General features: G+C 42.8%; 1 protein-coding gene across 2 annotated transcripts; it reads right to left on the bottom strand.

Annotated features, from left to right (window-relative positions):
- Positions 1 to 2,949: 2,949 nt before the first annotated feature.
- Positions 2,950 to 24,675, bottom strand: LOC139366518 (zinc finger protein 711-like). 2 transcript variants are annotated; one of them, XM_071104098.1, is made up of 10 exons: positions 24,453 to 24,675; positions 23,149 to 23,228; positions 22,799 to 22,898; positions 21,911 to 22,558; positions 18,927 to 19,076; positions 14,571 to 14,714; positions 14,152 to 14,289; positions 10,656 to 10,796; positions 8,463 to 8,629; positions 2,950 to 6,010 (listed from the first exon to the last, which is right to left on the bottom strand). In XM_071104098.1, exons 3-10 carry the CDS (start codon positions 22,875 to 22,877, stop codon positions 4,859 to 4,861), a joined length of 2,619 nt encoding a protein of 872 aa, XP_070960199.1. In that variant the 5' UTR covers positions 22,878 to 22,898; positions 23,149 to 23,228; positions 24,453 to 24,675; the 3' UTR covers positions 2,950 to 4,858. The 2 variants fall into 2 exon arrangements, with proteins under 2 accessions (XP_070960199.1, XP_070960197.1); XM_071104096.1 differs by having other exon boundaries at positions 22,799 to 22,886; positions 24,453 to 24,668.
- Positions 24,676 to 25,005: the final 330 nt, after the last annotated feature.

Genomic DNA, 25,005 nt, shown 5'->3' with positions numbered 1-25,005 from the left:
TGTTCCAGCTCCTACAGGAGTCCCTCCTGACACACCAGTGTTCCAGCTCCTACAGGAGTCCCTCCTGACACAGCAGTGTTCCAGCTCCTACAGGAGTCCCTCCTGACACACCAGTGTTCCAGCTCCTACAGGAGTCCCTCCTGACACACCAGTGTTCCAGCTCCTACAGGAGTCCATCCTGACACACCAGTGTTCCAGCTCCTACAGGAGTCCCTCCTGACACAGCAGTGTTCCAGCTCCTACAGGAGTCCCTCCTGACACAGCAGTGTTCCAGCTCCTACAGGAGTCCCTCCTGACACAGCAGTGTTCCAGCTCCTACAGGAGTCCCTCCTGACACAGCAGTGTTCCAGCTCCTACAGGAGTCCCTCCTGACACAGCAGTGTTCCAGCTCCTACAAGAGTCCCTCCTGACACACCAGTGTTCCAGCTCCTACAGGAGTCCCTCCTGACACACCAGTGTTCCAGCTCCTACAGGAGTCCCTCCTGACACACCAGTGTTCCAGCTCCTACAGGAGTCCCTCCTGACACAGCAGTGTTCCAGCTCCTACAGGAGTCCCTCCTGACACAGCCGTGTTCCAGCTCCTACAGGAGTCCCTCCTGACACAGCAGTGTTCCAGCTCCTACAGGAGTCCCTCCTGACACACCAGTGTTCCAGCTCCTACAGGAGTCCCTCCTGACACAGCAGTGTTCCAGCTCCTACAGGAGTCCCTCCTGACACACCAGTGTTCCAGCTCCTACAGGAGTCCCTCCTGACACACCAGTGTTCCAGCTCCTACAGGAGTCCCTCCTGACACACCAGTGTTCCAGCTCCTACAGGAGTACCTTCTGACACAGCAGTGTTCCAGCTCCTACAGGAGTACCTCCTGACACAGCAGTGTTCCAGCTCCTACAGGAGTCCCTCCTGACACACCAGTGTTCCTTTTGGGGAGAGATTTCATCAGGAGGGTAGTGGAAGTGGAAAGCTGAATCCTCTCTCTAACACATACACTCATGCACACACAGTGTGTGTCTGACTGGCACACACAGTCCCTGTATGACTCATTGGTTCTCTCTCACACCAATCTGTTCCCTGATTTCCCAGAGGACCTCCCTCTTTGGGTCCAATACGGTCCCTGTCCCTTCAACACCTAGATCTGCCCGTTGTTAAAATAAAACAGTGTGTGTGTGTGTCAGTGGGTATAGTCTAATGTAGCCTGTTATCCATATTATAGTCTAATGTAGCCTGTTATCCATATTATAGTCTAATGTAGCCTGTTATCCATATTATAGTCTAATGTAGCCTGTTATCCATATTATAGTCTAATGTAGCCTGTTATCCATATTATAGTCTAATGTAGCCTGTTATCCATATTATAGTCTAATGTAGCCTGCTATCCATATTATAGTCTAATGTAGCCTGCTATCCATATTATAGTCTAATGTAGCCTGCTATCCATATTATAGTCTAATGTAGCCTGTTATCCATATTATAGTCTAATGTAGCCTGTTATCCATATTATAGTCTAATGTAGCCTGTTATCCATATTATAGTCTAATGTAGCCTGTTATCCATATTATAGTCTAATGTAGCCTGTTATCCATATTATAGTCTAATGTAGCCTGTTATCCATATTATAGTCTAATGTAGCCTGTTATCCATATTATAGTCTAATGTAGCCTGTTATCCATATTATAGTCTAATGTAGCCTGTTATCCATATTATAGTCTAATGTAGCCTGCTATCCATATTATAGTCTAATGTAGCCTGCTATCCATATTATAGTCTAATGTAGCCTGTTATCCATATTATAGTCTAATGTAGCCTGTTATCCATATTATAGTCTAATGTAGCCTGTTATCCATATTATAGTCTAATGTAGCCTGTTATCCATATTATAGTCTAATGTAGCCTGTTATCCATATTATAGTCTAATGTAGCCTGTTATCCATATTATAGTCTAATGTAGCCTGTTATCCATATTATAGTCTAATGTAGCCGGTTATCCATATTATAGTCTAATGTAGCCTGCTATCCATATTATATAATGTAGCCTGTTATCCATATTATAGTCTAATGTAGCCTGCTATCCATATTATAGTCTAATGTAGCCTGTTATCCATATTATAGTCTAATGTAGCCTGTTATCCATATTATAGTCTAATGTAGCCTGTTATCCATATTATAGTCTAATGTAGCCTGTTATCCATATTATAGTCTAATGTAGCCTGTTATCCATATTATAGTCTAATGTAGCCTGGTATCCATATTATAGTCTAATGTAGCCTGTTATCCATATTATAGTCTAATGTAGCCTGGTATCCATATTATAGTCTAATGTAGCCTGTTATCCATATATAGTCGAATGTTATCCAGCTGTAGGGAATATGGTGCCTTTTGGAATACCAGCCAGGGTGAGCGCTCCGTCTCAGGGTTCATTTAAACGGTCTTGCCTGGAGAATCAATCCTGATGTATGAAGGAGGAGCACAGAAGTGCTGACATCACGTCATCACAGTTCGATAAGTTCTGTCTCTTAGAGGGAGCAGTATGGTAGTGTCACATATAGTCTGTCCCAAATGGAACCATATTCCCCATGTAGTGCACTACTTTTTAACAAGGCCCTTAGAGCTCTAGTCAAAAGTAGTGCACTATATGGAGAATAGGGTGCCATTCGGGACATATATTGGATAAGTACTCCTTTCCCATTTTCAATATGGTAACCCACCCTTAACCTAAGTTATTCACTAGGTATTTTATATGATCATTTAAGTGAGTTGTCATACTATTCAACTGAGTAATACATTATCGGTAAAGCTTAAAATAACGTTTTAATTTTCCTACATTTCCATGGAGTTAGACCGCCATCTTGTGGTGATGATTGAGCAAGAGGAGACATTCTATTCCCTAGTCGTGCACTACTCACTAGAGCCTTTGAGGCTCTAAATGCACCCCAAAAAGGACAGAAAAAACTAAAAAGATAATTGTTTATTTTGGTTGCTCCTCACCAGTAGTTTCTGAACAATCAGACAAAAAAAAAAAAAAAACATACATTTTTTTTTTAAACACAATTCATTTCATGGCCAGCCTACTATGTGCATTCTTTAAGACACCAACGACAATCTCTCCACCATTGTACTTAAGGTGTGTGTAGCCAACTGACTGTGGGGTTGCTGGACACCAGTGAGCAGAAATCTCAACAGAATGACCAACCAATTACCTAGCAGATATCAAAACAGAAGAGTTCATTAGACAGCTCTCTATTGATAATACATTTGGATGAACACTGGTCGCTACCGTCCCACTCCAGGCCCTGAAATACCCACAACACTCATATTGTCTCATTCAGGGAATATACATTATACACCTTTGCGTACATGTAAAATTAACAAAATAATAGTTAAAGTGCTTTCTACTGACTCAAAACACACAATCTCTTTACACGGCATATGTTTGAGACTTAAAATCACTTTACTTTTCAGATGTCTGTTTTAGCAGAGCTCAGTGCATGAGGAGAAACAGAACATAAGACATGACCATCGGATGGTTGGCTTGTGTGTGACCACATCTGTGTTCTATGTGATGACACATACACAACTTACAGTGGCATTCACAAAGTCATATACACAACTTACAGTGGCATTCACAAGGTCAAAAAACTGTGGTGACAACAGCTGAAGTTTTTACCAAACATACAGAACCATCTGTCCACCAAACACCAAAACATTAAAGTTGAATTAATAATAAATTGGCACTGTTAAGAAGAAACAAAACAAAGTTCTGTTTGTTTTTTTTTTTTAAAAACGAGTTGGTTTCGTAGCTCGTAGGTTAAGGTGCTTGTGTAAACATTGTTCCACTCGGACCTCACAGGTGGACCACCCAAACAGGGCCCACAGGCTCATAATGACATGATTGTGATTCAGATTGCCTTTAAAACAAATGGTATTAGGGTATAAACCAGGTTATTGGGAGGATACCTAGACCTGGGTTCAAAAACTATTGGTAATCATTTCAAATACATACCTTTGTTGGGCTTGCCAGGCAAAACAGAACCAACCGATTCGCAAAAGTCCACTCTAGGCAGGATAAAGGAAATGCTAAACGTATAAGAAATATTTCAAACATGATTTGAACCCAGGTTTGAAGATACAAGTTGTTAGCAGAGCATTGCAGCTCTCCAGTATGCACTAGTTTGATCCAGATACAGTATGCACTAGTTTGATCCAGATACAGTATGCACTAGTTTGATCCAGATACAGTATGCACTAGTTTGATCCAGATACAGTATGCACTAGTTTGATCCAGATACAGTATGCACTAGTTTGATCCAGATACAGTATGCACTAGTTTGATCCAGATACAGTATGCACTAGTTTGATCCAGATACAGTCTGGTGAGATAGAGAAGAACAGGCCTGAATGATGTTCTCAAATAACCACTTCCCATATTAGAGGACTTCTGTCCATTTCTTTCTTCCAGATATTCAACAGGAATACACACAGACATATTTTGAGACCCTGAAAAAAAATGTTCATCATATGGTGAATCCTCTCTCTGCAGATAAATAAATACAGAAAGAGTGACAGGCGCCCCACTGACAACATATACACTGGTTTTAAACTTCACCAACTTCCACCACATGCTTAGTTTGATTACACCTGGGGGAGAGAGAATGGGGTCTGGTGAGACCTCTTCCTACTCTATACAAGCAGTAGAAAAAGAGAAACAGTCAGAATGTTATTGTCGCTAGCAGTCTAAATGTACCATTCCATCCTTATCAACTGCCTAAACGTGTTCCCCCTTTGTCGTGCGAATCAGGTCTACGTAGACTGAGGAGTGAGTGTGCCAGTCTGTCTGTCCGGGTAACGTTGTGTCAACATTGTATTAACAACGCTCCATCAACATATCTTTGTGATGCCTGGCTATGTGCTGGCTCTTCTCCGAGGGCCTTCGGAAGCCTTTACAACAGTAGTCACAGCAGTGGGGGTATTCCTTGGTGTGGATCGAGATCACGTGGCGTTTGAATCCTGAAGCGTCCGGGCTGTTGTACTCGCAGTACTGACACTGGTACACCTTCCTCCCGCTGTGGGTCTTCATGTGTTTCTTCAGCTCCGTGGACTGGCGGAACCCTCGCCGGCAGCGTTTACACTTAAAGGGGAGGTCCTTGGTGTGAACGGACAGGATGTGTCTGCTGAGGGTGAAAGGGTCAGAGGTCGTGAAGTTACAGTGCCTGCACTGGTGCACCTTGCTGCCCTTGTGCGTCTCTGAGTGTTTCTTCAGCTCAGAGGGCCGGTGGAAGCCCTTCTCACACACGTCACACTGGTGAGGGAAGTCTTTGGTGTGAACAGATATGACGTGTCGCTTTAGATCAGAGGAGTTGGTGCTCTTGTGTTCGCAGTGGGGACACTGGTGGGTCTTGTGGCCCTGCACCATCTCTGTGTGCCGCTGCAGCTCCCCTTCGTCAGCGTAGGCCTGGGGGCAGTGGCCACACTTAAAAGGCAGATCGGCACCGTGCTTGCTCTTGATGTGAGTCTTTAGGTTGGACTGGTCTGCACAGCGAAAGTCACAGTGCGGGCAGCAGTACGGCTTCTCCCCCGTGTGGGTCCGCATGTGCTTCTTGAGCTCTGACGGGTGACGGAAGCCTTTAGTGCACTCCACGCACACGTGGGCGAAGTTCCTGCTGTGAACGGCCAATAGGTGGCGATTGAGGAGCCCCTGCTCTGCAGTCTCATAGTCACAGTACTTACAGTGGTGCAGTTTGGACTCCTTGTCCCTCAGGATCAGCTTGTTAGACCCTAGCTGGCTGTCTTCGTGGTAACGCCGGGTGTACTCTGTGTACTCTGGGGTGGTCCTGCTGTATTCTGGGTACTCTGGGGCGGTCCTGTTGTATTCTGGGTACTCTGGGGTGGTCCTGTTGTATTCTGGGTACTCTGGGGTGGTCCTGTTGTATTCTGGGTACTCTGGGGAAGATGTTCTGTCTCGGTCACTGCGATGGACCAGTAGCTTGTGGGACTCCAGGTGGTTGTGGAAGTTGACCTTCAAAAACAAAACAGAATATATTTATAGTGCATTTTACAGACATGTCACAAGAGCAAAATACCATGATGTATGAATCTCATAATTCCACTGTCCAGCAGACCAAGCAGGAAATTCATCAACTTAATTTCCCTCTGGGGAAAAAAAAAACATCACACAATTTTTTCCATGCTACTATTTGGTTTGCAACAGTAGGGGGGGGGGGATCTCTCCCATGCCAATAGGCTAGCTAGCCCAAGAATGAACCCAAAACTAATAATTCACCATGGAAACCATAAACACTCAGAAATCCATGAATTCTATTGGACATTTATTGAATGATTATTTATTGAAGTGCTTGTCTCTCATCATTATTGACTCTGCTAGCTAGCTACATGCCAATGATTTGTTTAGCATAGCAAGGTCAAATGGCATAGCAACATCGAATGATTAGCATGATTAGCATTGACAACAGGGTCAAAACATAAGAAAATAACTAATGACCAGTACACTTGGGTAGAAACTTCAGAATGCAAAAATAAAATGTACTCGTTAAAATAATATTTTTAATTCTAAAATGTCCGTCATATTTTAATGAATAAACATACAGTGGGGCAAAAAAGTATTTAGTCAGCCACCAATTGTGCAAGTTCTCCCACTTAAAAAGATGAGGCCTGTAATGTTCATCATAGGTACACTTCAACTATGACAGACAAAATGAGAGAAAAAAAAAATCCCGAAAATCACATTGTAGGATTTATAATGAATTTATTTGCAAATTATGGTGGAAAATAAGTATTTGGTCACCTACAAACAAGCAAGATTTCTGGCTCTCACAGACCTGTAACTTCTTCTTTAAGAGGCTCCTCTGTCCTCCACTTGTTACCTGTATTAATGGCACCTGTTTGAACTTGTTATCAGTATAAAAGACACCTGTCCACAACCTCAAACAGTCACACTCCAAACTCCACTATGGTCAAGACCAAAGAGCTGTCAAAGGACAACAGAAACAAAATTGTAGACCTGCACCAGGCTGAGAAGACTGAATCTGCAATAGGTAAGCAGCTTGGTTTGAAGAAATCAACTGTGGGAGCAATTATTAGGAAATGGAAGACATACAAGACCACTGATAATCTCCCTCGATCTGGGGATCCACGCAAGATCTCAACGCCGTGGGGTCAAAATGATCACAAGAACGGTGAGCAAAAATCCCAGAACCACACAGGGGGACCTAGTGAATGACCTGCAGAGAGCTGGGATTAAAGTAACAAAGCCTACCATCAGTAACACACTACGTCGCCAGGGACTCAAATCCTGCAGTGCCAGACGTGTCCCCCTGCTTAAACCAGTACATGTCCAGGCCCGTCTGAAGTTTGCTAGAGAGCATTTGGATGATCCAGAAGAAGATTGGGAGAATGTCATATGGTCAGATGAAACCAAAATAGAACTTTTTGGTAAAAACTCAACTCGTCGTGTTTGGAGTACAAAGAATGCTGAGTTGCATCCAAAGAACACCATACCTACTGTGAAGCATATGGGTGGAAACATCATGCTTTGGGGCTGTTTTTCTGCAAAGGGACCAGGACGACTGATCCGTGTAAAGGAAAGAATGAATGGGGCCATGTATCATGAGATTTTGAGTGAAAACCTCCTTCCATCAGCAAGGGCATTGAAGATGAAACGTGGCTGGGTCTTTCAGCATGACAATGATCCCAAACACACCTCCCGGGCAACGAAGGAGTGGCTTCGTAAGAAGCATTTCAAGGTCCTGGAGTGGCCTAGCCAGTCTCCAGATCTCAACCCCATAGAAAATCTTTGGAGGGAGTTGAAAGTCCGTGTTGCCCAGCAACAGCCCCAAAACATCACTGCTCTAGAGGAGGTCTGCATGGAAGAATGGGCCAAAATACCAGCAACAGTATGTGAAAACCTTGAAGACTTTCAGAAAACGTTTGACCTCGGTCATTGCCAACAAAGGGTATATAACAAAGTATTGAGATAAACTTTTGTTTATTGACTACATACTTATTTTCCACCATAATTTGCAAATCATTTCATAAAAAATCCTACAATGTGATTTTCTGGATTTTTTTCTCTCATTTTGTCTGTCATAGTTGAAGTGTACCTATGATGAAAATTACAGGCCTCTCATCTTTTTAAGTGGGAGAACTTGCACAATTGGTGGCTGACTAAATACTTTTTTGCCTCACTGTATGTCTGCAAAGATTATACAAAAAGTTATAATGCCCTCGAACCAGGGAATTATCGAGGGACAACTCCCTCCAAGGCAGTAATCCTGGCCCTTGGCTGCGCCTTGGGCCTCAGAACAGCCCTTGTCTGATAATTCCCGGGTTCTCGGGCATTATTGCTTAAATAACATAAAAGAATAGAGAAAATGAAGGGGAGAAGAAAAGAGGAGTAATAACAGATAAGGTCCAATGACGTGAACATCAGAGATATGAGAGACGACAGAGACCTTCTTGTTGGTGGTGAAGTCACAGTCGGTACATTGGTACTTCTTAAGGTGGTGGTCAGGATGGTTCTTCATGTGGCACTTGAGGAAGCCTTGTGACCTGAACTTCTTACCGCAGATGTGACAGGGGTAGACGGTCAGGGGCATGCCGTCTGGACCGATGATCACAGCTGAGAGGAGACAGAGGGGAAATGTATTTAGCCTTTAATTATCCAGGTGAGCCAATTGAGAACGTATGACCACAGCTGACGAGACAGACAAAGAGGAGAGATGCACAACATGGCCAAAAGTATGTGGACACCGCTTCAAATTAGTGGATTCATCTATTTCAGCCACACCCATTGCTGACAAGTGTATAAATTCAAGCACACAGCCAAGCAATCTCCATAGACAAACACTGGCAGTAGAACAGCCGTATTGAAGAGCTCAGTGACTTTCAACGTGGCACCATCGTAGGATGCCACCTTCCGAAAAGTAATTTCGTCCTGGTAGAACTGCCCCAACTTCAACTGGAAGTGCGGTTATTTTGAAATGGAAACATTTAGGAGCAACAATGGCTCGATCGCGACTTGGTAGGCCACACAAGCTCACAGAAATGAGACTTACTCTCCATCTCTCCATCTTTAAGCATCAGCTGTCAGAGCAGCTTACCAATGTACCTATACACAGCCCATCTGTAAATAGCACACCAAACTACCTCATCCCCATATTGTTATATATCATTTTTTTGCTCTTTTGCACCCCAGTATCTCTACTTGCACATCATCATCTGCACATCTATCACTCCAGTGTTTTGTTAAATAGTAACTATTTCGCCTCCATTCCCTATTTACTGCCTTACCTCCCTAATCTTACTACATTTGCACACACTGTACATAGAAAAAAAAGTATTGTGTTATTGACTGTACGTTTGTTTATCCTATGTTTAACTGTGTTGTTTTTGTCGCACTGCTTTGCTTTTTCTTGGCCAGGTCGCAGTTGTAAAGGAGAACTTGTCCTCAACTGGCCAACCTGGTTAAATAAAGGTGAAATAAATAATAATAATAATAATAATAAAACTGCCTCTGGAAGCAACGTCAGCACAAGAACTGTTCGTTGGGAGCTTCATGTCCGAGCAGCCACACACATGCCTAAGATCACCATACGCAATGCCAAGCGTCGGAGCGGTGTAAAGCTCGCCGCCATTGGACTCTGGAGCAGTGGAAACGTTCTCTGGAGTGATGAATCACGCTTCATCATCTGTCAGTCCAACAAACTAATATGGCGGAAGCCAGGAAAACGCTACCTACCCGAGAACGCTACCATTGCCGTGCACAAAGCGAGGTCCATACAGAAATGGATTGTCGAGATCAGTGTGGAAAAACTTGACTGGCCTGCACAGAGCCCTGACCTTGACCCCATCTAACACCTTTGGGATGAATTGGAACGTCGACTTAGAGCCAGGCCTAATCGCCCAGCACCAGTGCCCGATCTCACCAATGCTCGTGGTTGAATGAAAGCAAGTCCCCACAGCAATGTTCCAACATCTAGGGGAAAACCTTCCCAGACGAGTGGAGGCTGTTACAGCAGCAAAGGGGGGACCAACACCATATTAATGCCCATGATTTTAGAATGAGATGTTTGTCTAGCAGGTGTCCACATACTTTTTCTGTCTGGAAATGACGTGATAATGTAATGTCTGTCACTGCTGTGATAATGTAATGTCTGGCACTGCCATAATAATGTAATGTCTGTCTGTACCGGTCTGGCACTGCCATGATAATGTAATGTCTGGCACTGCCGTGATAATGTAATGTCTGTCTGTACGGGTCTAGCACCTCCGTGATAATGTAATGTCTGTACGGGTCTAGCACTGCTGTGATAATGTAATGTCTGGCACTGCCGTAATAATGTAATGTCTGTCTGTACCGGTCTGGCACTGCCGTGATAATGTAATGTCTGGCACTGCCGTAATAATGTAATGTCTGTACCGGTCTGGCACTGCCGTGATAATGTAATGTCTGGCACTGCCGTGATAATGTAATGCCTGTACGGGTCTGGCACTGCCGTGATAATGTAATGTCTGGCACTGCCGTGATAATTTAATGTCTGTCTGTACCGGTCTGGCACTGCCGTGATAATGTAATGTCTGGCACTGCCGTAATAATGTAATGTCTGTACCGGTCTGGCACTGCCGTGATAATGTAATGTCTTTACCGGTCTGGCACTGCCGTGTCTCGCCATTCCTCTTCTTCTTCTTGATCTTCTGTTTGAGGGCTCTGTTGGTGCCCTGACCGTCTCTGATCTGAAGGTATGGCCTGGTCCCTCCATTCCTCACCATGTCCACACTGTTGTTATCTACATTTAAAACAGCAGGAGAAACAGACTTATCTACATATAAAACACATTAAGCCCCACCCTCTTCAACATATATATCAAGAAATTGGCGAGGGCACTAGAACAGTCTGCAACATCCAGCCTCAACCTACTAGAATCTGAAGTTAAATGTCTACCGTTTGCTGATGATCTGGTGCTTCTGACCCCAACCAAGGAGGGACTACAGCAGCACCTAGATCTTCTGCACAGATTCTGTCGGACCTGGGCCGTGACAGTGAATCTCAGTAAGACAAAAATAATGGTGTTCCATAAAAAGTCCAGTTGCCAGGACCACAAATACAAATTCCATCTAGACACCGTTGACCTAGAGCACACAAACAACTATACATACCTCGGCTTAAACATCAGCGCCACAGGTAACTTCCACAAAGCTGTGAACAATCTGAGAGACAAGAAGGGCCTTCTATGCCATCAAAAGGAACATAAAATTCAACATACCAAAAAAATACTTTGAATCAGTTATAGAACCTATTGCCCTTTATGGTTGTGAGGTCTGGGGTCCGCTCACCATCCAAGACTTCACTAAACGAGAGAACCACCAAATTCAGACTCTGCATGCAGAATTTTGCAAAAATATCCTGTGTGTACAACGTAAAACACCAAATAATGCATGCAGAGCAGATTTAGGACGATACCTGCTCATTATCAAAATGAACAAAAGAGCAGTTAAATTCTACAACCACCTAAAAGGAAGGGGACTCCCAAACCTTCCATTAAAAAGCCTACAGAGAGATGAACCTGGAGACCAGCAACACAATTAGACCCAACCAAATCATGAGAAAACAAAAAGATAATTACTTGACACATTGGAAAGAATTTACAAAAAACTGAGCAAATTAGAATGCTATTTAGCCCTAAACAGAGAGTACACAGTGGCAGAATACCTGACCACTGTGACTGACCCAAACTTAAAGAAATCTTTGACTATGTACAGACTCAGTGAGCATAGCCTTGCTATTGAGAAAGGCCTCCGTAGGCAGACATGGCTCTCAAGAGAAGACAGGCTATGTGCACACTGCCCACAAAATGAGGTGGAAACTGAGCTGCTCTTCCTAACCTCCTGCACCACCATATTAGAGACACATATTTCCTAAAGATAACAGACCTATAAAAAATGTGAAAACAAACCCAATTTGATCAACTCCCATATCTACTGGGTGAAATACCACTGTGTGCCATCACAAAGGCAACCCATATTTAGATGCATTTTCCCTTTTGTACTTTAACAATTTGCACATCGTTACAACACTGTATACAGCCATAATGACATCTAAAATGGGTCTATTCCTCTGAAACTTCTGTGAGTGTAAAAGGAATTGAGAGGAAGAGAGGAATAGACCCATGTCATTATTGTTTATTTCACTTTAGTTTATTTTCTATTTCACTTGCTTTGGCAATGTTAACATGCCAATAAAGCGGGTCTAGCACTGGGGCTAGAAGGGTAGCCTAGTGGTTAGTGCGTTGGACTAGTAACCGGAAGGTTGTAAGTTCAAATCCCCGAGCTAACAAGCTTGTCGTTCTGCCCCTGAACAGGCAGTTAACCCACTGTTCCTAGTCCATCATTGAAAATAAGAATTTGTTCTTAACTGACTTGCTTAGTTAAATAAAGGTAAAATACATTTTAAAAGCCCTTTAAATTGAATTACACAGCAGGGGAGGAGAAAGACTTATGAACAAAAACAAAACATGAAACAATTTCAAAGATTTTACTGAGTTACAGTTCATAAGGAGATCTGTTAATTAAATTAGGCCCTAATCTATGGATCACATGACTGGGAATACAGATATACAGATACCTTAAAACAAAAAGGTAGGACCTTGGATCACAAAACCAGTCAGTATCTGGTGTGACCACCACCTGCCTCATGCAGCGTGACACATCTCCTTCAGCCTGATCAACTCTATGTGTTGATTGTGGCCTGTGGAATGTTGTCCCACTCCTCTTCAATGGCTGTATGAAATTGCTGGATACTGGGAATACGCTGTTGTATACGTCAATCCAAAGCATCCCAAACATGCTCAATGGGTGACATGTCTGGTGAGTATGCAGGCCATGAAAGAACTGGGACACTTTCAGCTTCCACGATTTGTGTACATATCCTTGTGACATGGGGACGTGTATCATCATGCTGAAACATCAGGGGATGGAGACGGATGACGTAGACCTCCCGGAGACTGTTTCTGACAGTTTGTGCAGACATTCTTCGGCTGTGCAAACCCACAGTTTCATCAGTTGGTCTGAAACGAGCCACCCAGACAATCTACAGGTGAAGAAGCCGGATGTGGAAATTGCTTATTAGAATAATTCCAAGGCCTGGTTTAATGGTGAGAACGTCTGTGGCGCTCATGCATTGCACTTCTGGAAAAGTGTGACTGCGATTTGTAAGATGGTTCCAATATGTATATAAAACATATTTTGAAGCAGTATAACAGGAGGGGACATTCTCCCTTTCTCTTTACATTGGATCTTTGTCCAGCTGCTGTAAACAGTTTGGATGGGCGTAAAACCAGAGCCTGCGTTGTTTAAAAATGATATGCCCACAGGAAGCAATTATGGTGCCTGTAAGTGTATTTAGACATTTAGCTCATTTTAAAAACACGTTTTCTTTAGAATTGTATTACAATTATTCACTCTCTTTTTAAGCCTAAAATAATAATGAATTTAATCATGCTTATTGGCAACGTTTGGCATGTCCATGCTCAGTCCTAATGCAAGGCCTCGCCCCTATTTCAGTGCTGTGTGTGTGTGTGTGTATATATATATATATATATATATATATATATATATATATATATATATATATATATATATCTATCTATCTATCTATCTATCTCTCTCTCTCTCTCTTTCCACATTAAAGCCATGCAATTACTTAGAACAATGTGGACTACAAGCAGGTTCAAGCAGGTTCGAGCAGGTTCAAGCAGGTTCAAGCAGGTTCGAGCCAACATATTTAGCAAAGACAGGAAAGGTCTATATTTTGTAATTTTGTTTCTGTAAACTGTTTTAACAAACTATAAAACAAACATTGGAATTGATTCCAAGGCAATACATAAAATATAGTAAATACACAACCACATATTTAGCCATGGAGCATGTTACGATTGGCAAGTGAGGGGCCAAGCCTCGACAAAAGCCACAATTTGTTAATTCATCAAACCTATAGCGCTACCTCCGGGGGCTACCTCCGGGGGCTTGGACATACCATTGCGTTTGTTAAAATAGAGCCCATAGTTGTGTGTGTTATATCCAGATGAAGGAATACTGTTATTAATGAATATAAAACCAGTTGATCACACAAATCTTATTTCTTACCGTAGGCTGCAGCCCAGGAGACAGGGACTAACATCTTGCTGTTTGGAGAGTCATCTAGCTGGTTCTCCTGGACTGCAGAGGTCTCCTCCTCTCCAACAATCACCTCCATGTACACCTGCTCTGCCATGTCTGACACATCTGTAAACACACAGACAGATTCAGTAACAACCCTTACCCTCCTCCTCAACCAACTACACCTCGGCCAGGTCTGAAAAACAGAACGAAACAGAACACTGTTGATTTGCACAACTCCATCTTCAAATCCTTCTGAACGGCACCTGTGAAAGCTATTTGTTGAAAAATAAAAAATAATGAACCTGTTTGATCACATGACTGGACAGGTAAAATGAAGGGTTCCACTAACAAACCTTCACAGATGGAGAGTTTATTTTTTTATTTTTTTAAGAGTGTTTACTCACTGATATCTTCCTCTGGCTGGGCGTGGTCCTTCACAGCCATGTAGACCATCCTCTCCCCCCGGCCATGTCTGCCTCCTCCCCCAGACTCCGACCCAGCATGGTGACCGTTATGGCAGTCACTTTCAGACACCACCTCGGTCCCACCTACAGACAGAGACAGTAACCACACTTCAATACACAGTTTAATGCTAGTAGAGTTTCACAGTGTTCAATACACAGTTTAATGCTAGTAGAGTTTCACAGTGTTCAGACAGTTTAATGCTAGTAGAGTTTCAGTGTTCAATAGACAGTTTAATGCTAGTAGAGTTTCACAGTGTTCAATACACAGTTTAATGCTAGTAGAGTTTGACAGTGTTCAATACACAGTTTAATGCTAGTAGAGTTTGACAGTGTTCAATACACAGTTTAATGCTAGTAGAGTTTCACAGTGTTCAGACAGTTTAATGCTAGTAGAGTTTCACAGTGTTCAATAGACAGTTTAATGCTAGTAGAGTTTCACAGTGTTCAATAGACAGTTTAATGCTAGTAGAGTTTGACAGTGTTCAGACAGTTTAATGCTAGTAGAGTTTGACAGTGTTCAGACAGTTTAATGCTAGTAGAGTTTGACAGTGTTCAATAGACAGTTTAATGCTAGTAGAGTTTGACAGTGTTCAATAGACAGTTTAATGCTAGTAGAGTTTCAGTGTTCAATAGACAGTTCAATGCTAGTAGAGTTTGACAGTGTTCAATAGACAGTTCAATGCTAGTAGAGTTTCAGTGTTCAGACAGTTTAATGCTAGTAGAGTTTCACAGTGTTCAGACAGTTTAATGCTAGTAGAGTTTGACAGTGTTCAGACAGTTTAATGCTAGTAGAGTTTGACAGTGTTCAGACAGTTTAATGCTAGTAGAGTTTGACAGTGTTCAGACAGTTTAATGCTAGTAGAGTTTGACAGTGTTCAGACAGTTTAATGCTAGTAGAGTTTGACAGTGTTCAGACAGTTTAATGCTAGTAGAGTTTGACAGTGTTCAGACAGTTTAATGCTAGTAGAGTTTCAATGTTCAGACAGTTTAATGCTAGTAGAGTTTCAATGTTCAGACAGTTTAATGCTAGTAGAGTTTGACAGTGTTCAGACAGTTTAATGCTAGATTTTGACAGTGTTCAGACAGTTTAATGCTAGAGTTTGACAGTGTTCAGACAGTTTAATGCTAGTAGAGTTTCACAGTGTTCAATACACAGTTTAATGCTAGTAGAGTTTCACAGTGTTCAACAGACAGTTTAATGCTAGTAGAGTTTCAGTGTTTAATGGTCATATGCACAGGGTTGCAGGTGTGATTGCAGGTACATTAAAAACCTTAGGCTTCGAGCCCCAACATGCAGGACTAGTGAAATATAATAAAAACAATAGAAATAGCATTATAACTGTTTTGAATAAATAATGTTATACCATATATATACATACATATATATACACATACACACACACTGCTTAAAAAAATAAAGGGAACACTAAAATAACATCCTAGATCTGAATGAAATATTCTTATTAAAATACTTTTTTATTTACATAGTTTCACATGTGCTGACAACAAAATCATACATTATCAATGGAAATCAAATTTATCAACCCATGGAGGTCTGGATTTGGAGTGACACTCAAAATTAAAGTGGAAAACCACACTACAGGCTGATCCAACTTTGATGTAATGTCCTTAAAACAAGTCAAAATGAGGCTCAATAGTGTGTGTGGCCTCCATGTGCCTGTATGACCTCCCTACAACGCCTGGGCATGCTCCCGATGAGGTGGCGGATGGTCTCCTGAGGGATCTCCTCCCAGACCTGGACTAAAGCATCCGCCAACTCCTGGACAGTCTGTGGTGCAACGTGGCGTTGGTGGATGGAGCGAGACATGATGTCCCAGATGTGCTCAATTGGATTCAGGTCCGGGGAACGGGCGGGCCAGTCCATAGCATCAATGCCTTCCTCTTTCAGGAACTGCTGACACACTCCAGCCACATGAGGTCTATCATTGTCTTGCAGGGTAGCCTAGTGGTTAGAGCGTTGGACTAGTAACCGGAAGGCTGCAAGTTCAAATCCCTGAGCTGACAAGGTACAAATCTGTCGTTCTGCCCCTAAACAGGCAGTTAACCCACTGTTCCTAGGCCGTCATTGAAAATAAGAATTTGTTCTTAACTGACTTGCCTAGTAAAATAAAAAATTAGGAGGAACCCAGGACCAACCCCACCAGCATATGGTCTCACAAGGGGTCTGAGGATCTCATCTCGGTATCGAATGGCAGTCAGGTTACCTCTGGCGAGCACATGGAGGGCTGTGCAGCCCCCCAAAGAAATGCCACCCCACACCATGACTGACCCACCGCCAAACCGGTCATGCTGGAGGATGTTGCAGGCAGCAGAACGTTCTCCACGGCGTCTCCAGACTCTGTCACGTCTGTCACATGGCCTCAGTGTGAACCTGCTTTCATCTGTGAAGAGCAGTGGCGAATTTGCCGATCTTGGTGTTCTCTGGCAAATGCCAAACGTCCTGCACGGTGTTGGGCTGTAAGCAGGTGGGACCTGTGGACGGCGGGCCCTCATACCACCCTCATGGAGTCTGTTTCCTCATGGAGTCTGTTTGAGCAGACACATGCACATTTGTGCCCTGCTGGAGGTCATTTTGCAGGGCTCTGGCAGTGCTCCTCCTGCTCCTCCTTGCACAAAGGCAGAGGTAGCGGTCCTGCTGCTGGGTTGTTGCCCTCCTACGGCCTCCTCCACGTCTCCTGATGTACTGGCCTGTCTCCTGGTAGCGCCTCCATGCTCTGGACACTACACTGACAGACACAGCAAACCTTCTTGCCACAGCTCGCATTGATGTCCCATCCTGGATGAGCTGCACTACCTGAGCCACTTGTGTGGGTTGTAGACTCCGTCTCATGCTACCACTAGAGTGAAAGCACCGCCAGCATTCAAAAGTGACCAAAGGAAGCATAGGAACTGAGAAGTGGTCTGTGGTCACCACCTGCAGAACCACTCCTTTATTGGGGGTGTCTTGCTAATTGCCTATAATTTCCACCTGTTGTCTATTCAATTTGCACAACAGCATGTGACATTTATTGTAAATCAGTGTTGCTTCCTAAGTGGACAGTTTGATTTCACAGAAGTGTGATGGACTTGGAGTTACATTGTGTTGTTTAAGTGTTCCCTTTATTTTTTTTGAGCAGTATATATATATATATATAGCGACAGCTGTGATGGAAACGGGAAGTTTAGGTACAATTTTATAGATGCTGACAGATCATTTGTTAATTATTCAACATGGTGAGATCGTTGTATGACGGTGAAATTAATTATGCGAGAAAACGCCTTTATGCGCAAATATTGATATATAATAACCAAATTGAAGTATACTTGGGAGTCACGCGATGTGTGGTCCTCCCAATACAACTGGGGAAACTTTGCAGTTTATTAGGCTACAGATGAAATAAGTTGCGATGAACTTCACAAGGTGCTGAAAGTGCACTGTGACATTGATGCTCTTTTCAATAAAATATTGAGGGTCTTATTCTGGTGAGATGATGACGCTTGACTGCTGTTTGACAAATAAACTACATCTGGCTCTTCTCCATAATAATGTCATTATGTAGACTAGCCTCCCCTCACTGTATCCGAGAGCTGTTGTACCCAGACCAGAGTAGACACATTTAAAACACAACAGTTTGTGACAAAACTATCAGTTGAGTTGAAAATGATGCAAACACATTGAACTTTTCATTTTTATTCCGTACATGAAAAAGTACATTTTGTGTTGCACTACGTCATCACGCACTGATTTTATGAACAAAAAGTACTTTTTTGGAAATAGCACTGGTGGGAAAATGCACATATTTTCTTATGCAGATTTTTGAATATTTGCATAGAAATCTGTCACCAATTGGAAGGAAACCTAGCTAGTCACACACTAGCACACTTATGTTCTCTCTACTCCTCCAGGGAACACTTCCCATCTAAACTATCATTTCCATGTATGTAGCTGATACTTCACATTAGAAGATAATAGTTTGATGCCATTCAGAATATGAAAATTCTGCTTTACTTTTCAATTGACACGTGGCTCTTGAAATGTTGGCCTCGTTGATGAAAGAATGGCGCTTTCAAGACAAGTGGGAACTCTGAAATAACCAAGGTCAAATCATGACGTCGGTAATCTTCAGGTCGGAAAGTTGGAGCTCTAGAAAGATGCCAGAGTTTCCGAGTTGGATGACCATTCAAACCGATTATTCCCTAGTCGGAGCTCATTTTTTTCTGCGTTCCCAGTGGTCTTGAACGCACTAAAGTCGGAGAGTTCCCAGTTGTTTTGAACGAGATAGAAGTATCACTCACCTATCTCCACATCATCATCAGCCTCTGCTTTGAAGATGTAGACCTTGATGACCTCGGACCCCTCCTTGTTGGAGTCTTCATCATGCATCACCTCAGTAGTGATCTCTAGAGGAGTGTCTCCTCTGTCCAGCTTCTCACCAACGTCATCCACTGGATGGACGGACACACACACACACACACACAAAGATTACAGTAGTGATCTTTAGAGGAGTGTCTCCACTGTCCAGCTTCTCACCAACGTCATCCACTGGATGGACGGACACACACACTAAGATTACAGTAGTGATCTCTAGAGGAGTGCCTCCTCTCTTCTCAACAACGTCATCCACTGGATGGACACAAACAACACATGACAGTAAGCTTTTACCCAGCAGCAGGGTAGGACAACACCAAGGACTTGCAAGGCAAAAATGATCAGAAGAGTTCATGAAATATGCTCTCAAAACAGACTTCAGAAATAGTCTACAAACAATCCTTCAGATATATTCTAGCCTATTAATTTGCAGTGGTTGTAAATATTGATTCAAACTAGGGCTGTCCCCAATTAGGCTGTTGGTCGACCGAGATGGTTTTAGGTCGAGCAGTAACACACTAATAAAAAAATATATATATATATATATATATATATATATACACACACACACATACACACACACAGTACCAGACAGTTTGGACACCCCTATTCATTAAAGGGTTTTTCTTTATTTTTTTACTATTTTCTACATTGTAGAATAGTGACGACATCAACACTATGAAATAACACATATGGACTCATGTAGTAACCAAAAAAGGTGTTAAACAAATAAAAATATTTTATATATGATACTTCAAAGTAGCCACCCTTCGCCTTGATGACATCTTTGCACACTCTTGGCATTCTCTCAACCAGCTTCATGAGGTAGTCACCTGGAATGCTTTTCCAACAGTCTTGAAGGGGTTCCCACATATGCTGAACACTTGTTGGATGCTTTTCCTTCACTCTGCGGTCCAACTCATCCTAGACTCTAGACTGAAAGACAATTTATGCTTGATTCTAAAATGTGGTCGGAGGCTCATTATCGAAGGTGTTTGGCAATTGCGTAGCCTCCAAAGGCCAAATCGAGCTCTGTACCACAGTCAATGAGCCCCCTAAATTTTGTAACAATGAAGAAGGGCTCTGAATAGCTCCGCATTGACATGATTGGTTGACGGTAGGGGAAAACGGTACACGCTGTATAAATACAAACTCATTTCCATGACAACAGCGCTGCACTGCTCCGCGAAGTGCAAGAAGTATGAATGCCCTGACTTCTGCTGAGGCCAAATCACGGTAAATGCTGACTTCGGCATTCGTCTCTCTACCGCCAATTTGTGCACATTCATTGTCTCATAACTTCATCGTGTGAATTGGTTGCGTTTGATTGTTAGTCTCTATCAATTCCCCTTTACATATATCACCACTAGTACATTTACCCATCATTCCTAATCTACAACGTGTTACTTTGGTTATGGTCATTTTATTATCCATTCAATACTTTTCCAGTCTTCCTGTTGTCAGTGTCACAGTGGACATGTTGTTTGCAGAGTGCACAACCTATACCTGGTACACTTGTGAGAAACAACTTTTGGTTTATGTAATTTTATTTACGAGTTCTGTCAAATTAGTCATTGTCTTTTGTTTGGAGCACCCCTTTCAAATGTTGAGTAAGGACACACACACATGGAAGTAGGCCCATAGGCTACCTGTCATGCGCGCAAATGTAGACATAAATGTGCCCATTTGGGCATCTGATAGTATTTCTGATTGGCTTAACTCACCACCTGTGGAGCTTCTCAAAGTAATGTTTTCTTTACCTCAAACAGCAAGCAAACAAATTCTGTTTTTACATCCATTGAGAATGACAATAGTTCCTCAATGTATTTGAAAAGATCTTTCCAGCACTCTCCCTTTTGATAACCACTCAGCGTGAAAGGGGAAAATGTGATTCTCTGATCCAGTGAAAACATCATAGAATATGTTTCTTATCAGTGCTCGACTTGAACTGTAATAGGTTCCGGTACTCATTTTGGGTGCTGGTACTGTTTACATTTAGGTGCAGGAGCTCCAAAATACTTTTTAGCTAATTTTCTATAAGAGGAACAGGAGCTCAAGAGGTAGAACATTTGAGGTACCCGTTTTCAGCTCCGGTGAGCTCCTGCCCAAGTCAAGCACGGGTTCTTATCCCTTGTGTATGTCCTGAGCTCACTGGCAGAAACTGAAGGCCCAGAATAATGTTATACAAATGTTGTAAGTTCGATAGTGCTAGCTTCAGGCTGAACACAAGTTAATAGTTGATACAATGTTTCAAGTTTGTTGCAGACAGGCCATGTGTAGCCAATGTGATTCATAGGATTTGTTTTTAAATCAGGATATTTTCTACCTGCAGGCTGCAATGTTTTGATTTGTTTTTACATAGTTGGCAATGGAAGTAACGTTTTAGGTATGTATCATGTTCATTTAGAATGATATAATTTTTATCAACCACATGACACTGATTGAGATATGAAGACGTTATTATTAATTCAATTAAACTTTCACGAAAATGTGAATATGAAAACCATAACTGTCACGTAGATCTGTAGAAATGGTAAGATAAATTGGCATTCCACATGAGAAAGTTTAGCGACTCTTCGTGTAGCCTATTACCGGAAACTTCAGGAGAATAATGGCAGAAAGCCAGCAGGAGCTGGAGGGGGGTAGTTGGGACAGGTTTTTTTTCTTCTGATTATCTAGATCTCTGGCACCCTATTAAGGCATCAAACCGTAAACTTTAAGCATCAGACAAGCTCAAAGCACATATATGATTTTATTAAAACACATAGGGTGTGTCTATATGGAAAAATACATGTTTAAAAAAATGTACCAATCCATTGGTCGAAAGAAGGGACAGCCCTAATATTACTGATCATAGCAAATAATTCAATGAAATCAAGCCTCAGTCTGTTTCTAGGTGTAGTTGACTCACAGGAGATCATGAGGTAGTCCTCCTCATCAGTCTGCAGAGAGACAGCCTCCACGTCCACCGGCAGCTCCTCGTGGGCCTGGATCACTGTCTCCTCCTCCCCCACCAACACCTCCTGGTCCAAGCCCTCCTCCTCCTCCTCCTCCTCCTGGTGCTCCACAAAAAGCTGGTCTGGCATGTGGTGGTGGTGATGGTGGACTGAGCCCTGGATGAGGTCTGAGGTTAGAACATGGTGATGGTGAGAGTCTATAGCCTCCTCGATGGCCACTTCGGAACCCAGCAAGTGTTCGTGTCCGATGTCAGGGCCTTCAATCACCTCAGTCTCTAGATATTCCTCTAGGACCTCTACCTCTGCTTCAAGGCCCTCGACTTCCACCTCCGCCTCCAGAGCCTCGACCTCCAGGCCTTCAACCACCCCCGTCTCGAGGCCCTCAACCATCTGTGTCTCTAGCTCCACCACCTCCGCTCCAAAGCCTTCAACTTCCGTCTCTAGGCCTTCCACCTCCACCTCCGTCTCGAGGCCCTGCACCTCCAGGCCGTGCCCTAGCAGGATGCCTTCGTCTGTCATGACGTCAGACAGGAGCATGCCCTCAGGCACAGACACCAAAATGTGATCCCCGTCGATGTGGGCCAGGCCCCTCATTCCTGCCACTGCACAGGGAAACAGTAAGAGGGGGAAGATTATTACAGGAATGTTTTTCCACTGCAGCCCTGGTTTGGCCTGAGGCATTTCCAGTCTTTCCTCTTTGTGGAAAAGCACTAAAAAAAGGTACAGCTACACAAGACTTTGCTGTAGTGTGTTCAGCCTCTAACTTTGCATGAGGCATTGGGCTATCAAGTGAAGGCTAATGAACCCAAAGTATACATTATCACAGGGCTATATTGACCTACCAAAGTCTTGCATGATCATGGTGTGAGGCATCTTTAACTCCTGTGTGTGTAGCTCCAGGATCCCTCCACCGTGGTCCATCTCTTTGATCTTAAAAAAAAGCTTAAATAAAATTATTCATGTTAAGCCTACACATCCTTTCAAGAGGTTCAATACTCGTTACACACTATGTGAATTCAGGAATGTCAGATGATTAGGGCCGGTATCCACAAAATATATCAGAGTAGGAGTGCCGAACTGGGATCAGTTTGGCTTTTAGATCATAATGAATAATATTATATGGACAGATCTTAGAGCAGCACTCCTACTCAGAGAAAGGCTGTGGATATTAATTACTGTCAGTGTGTATTACCTTCACATTTGATGACAATGCACTCTAAAATAAGAACAGTGTGTTGCTGGTGTTTCTTCCTTCCATTGGGAGAGAGAACCCTGCAAAGAATGGACAACAAACTGAGATAGATGCCACTGAAAACATTGATCTTTCATCCAGGGAACACAAAAGGAAGTGTGGGAAAAACTGATGACATCACATATCCAGTAGATATCCTCCGCGTATGCTATTTTATGATAAGGATGCTGAAACTGCAGTATTCTAGCTACTGGCATTGCTGTGTCTGCCTTGACAAAATTAATGTCTGGAAAAATATGACCACATAGTTAATTGGTGCTACTGTGGAAACTGTTGATTGGTTAACACTTGTTGATGCCATTTGAGTCAGTCCTAGCTCATATGGAATATGACTGAATAATGAGATATTCGGTCATATTTCTATTATGCGACGGTCGAAAGAGACCTAGAACGGATAAATAACGGTTGTTTTTCCTGCTTCTCAAAACCAATGATTTGAGTTGTCCCACACACGCCCACCATTCATTGCCCAATTTCATGGCTGCCTGGATTATGCAACTGTAGGGCATGCTAGCGAGTACTCGCTATAAATTTTTTTACAAAAATGAACAGAACCAACTAGTTAGTGTTACTAATTCCACCTGATTACCAAATGTTCGTGTTAACACTTGCAAACATCCACATTCATTGGGTGGCGGTGGCGTAGAGGGCTATCTGTAGCGGGCTAGCCCGCTAGCTAATAACGAACTAAGCAAACTTGTTCGGAGTTGTGCAGACGTTTTGCGGCAGATGTCGACATCTGGGGGGGGGAATTCCACAAACGCAACGTTGAGCAATACTGCAAAGAAAGGGATGTATATAACAATAAGTCATTGAACAGGGTGTATAGTGCTTGGTGGCTGTTACTTACGGTATATTTATATATAAACCGTTGCGCCCACAACAACCGTAGCTAGTTAGCCTCGATTCCGCCATTTTGGTTAGCTAGTTTGATAGCGTGTTTTAAAACTCCATAAAACCTCCATACATCAACGATTGGTGCTAAATGAACACCATGACACGCGATCGATACCACAAAATAAATACAATCGTCCTGTACATTCACAACATTGCTAGTAGCTAAACATTTATCGATGCATTTGTAATTGCGAAGGGACATTAGCTAGCTAGCCTAGCATGTTAGCTAGAGCATGCGGCATTATCAACCATGTTGTTTTTCGACGGGCTGTAGAAGGCCCGTAACGGCCGACTGGGCCCTAGTCATATATTTGATATGCAATTTCAATCGTTTCGAAGTGTTTTACCTTATTATGGACTCCTTCAAATGGATCGTCGATATGTTTCCTTTCTCGGTTGTGTCTGTTATTGTTTGGGTTTATTTTTCGACACTAAGATAAATGCGGCCTGTACATTTGGATCCCCGGGCACTCTTTCCGAGGCCTGGGCCAATCACGTTGCTCACTCGCAACGGAGGGCGGGAGGGCCAGACAATGCGTGGCCTCGTTTAGCGCCGATCCCTGTCTGTTTGCGTCACGCAGGCGAGAGCTTTGAGTACACATCGATATTGTCAAATTGACACAAATATAATTGACTTACCTACTGATCAGGATTGTTACAGCAGTTAATGAAATAAGAATATACACGTGTGTTAGTTAATGTGTTTGATTATCGGGCAGGGTTCAACATTGGAGGACAGTTGTGCATTGAAGTTACTATTAATCATATGCATACACTCATTCATGTTCCCTAATAAAGTTGTCCCCTATTATGACAGCTACACATGTTGGAATAGACACATTGCCTTGTTCAATAGGATATAACAGTTGGATTATTCATAGGTTCTGAGTTTTAATCACA

This window comes from Oncorhynchus clarkii, chromosome 14 (genome assembly GCF_045791955.1).
Source record: "Oncorhynchus clarkii lewisi isolate Uvic-CL-2024 chromosome 14, UVic_Ocla_1.0, whole genome shotgun sequence".
NCBI classification, from domain to species: Eukaryota; Metazoa; Chordata; class Actinopteri; order Salmoniformes; family Salmonidae; genus Oncorhynchus; species Oncorhynchus clarkii.
Note: the sequence above shows the minus strand (reverse complement) of the source record. Positions and strands in the feature narration are given on the sequence as shown.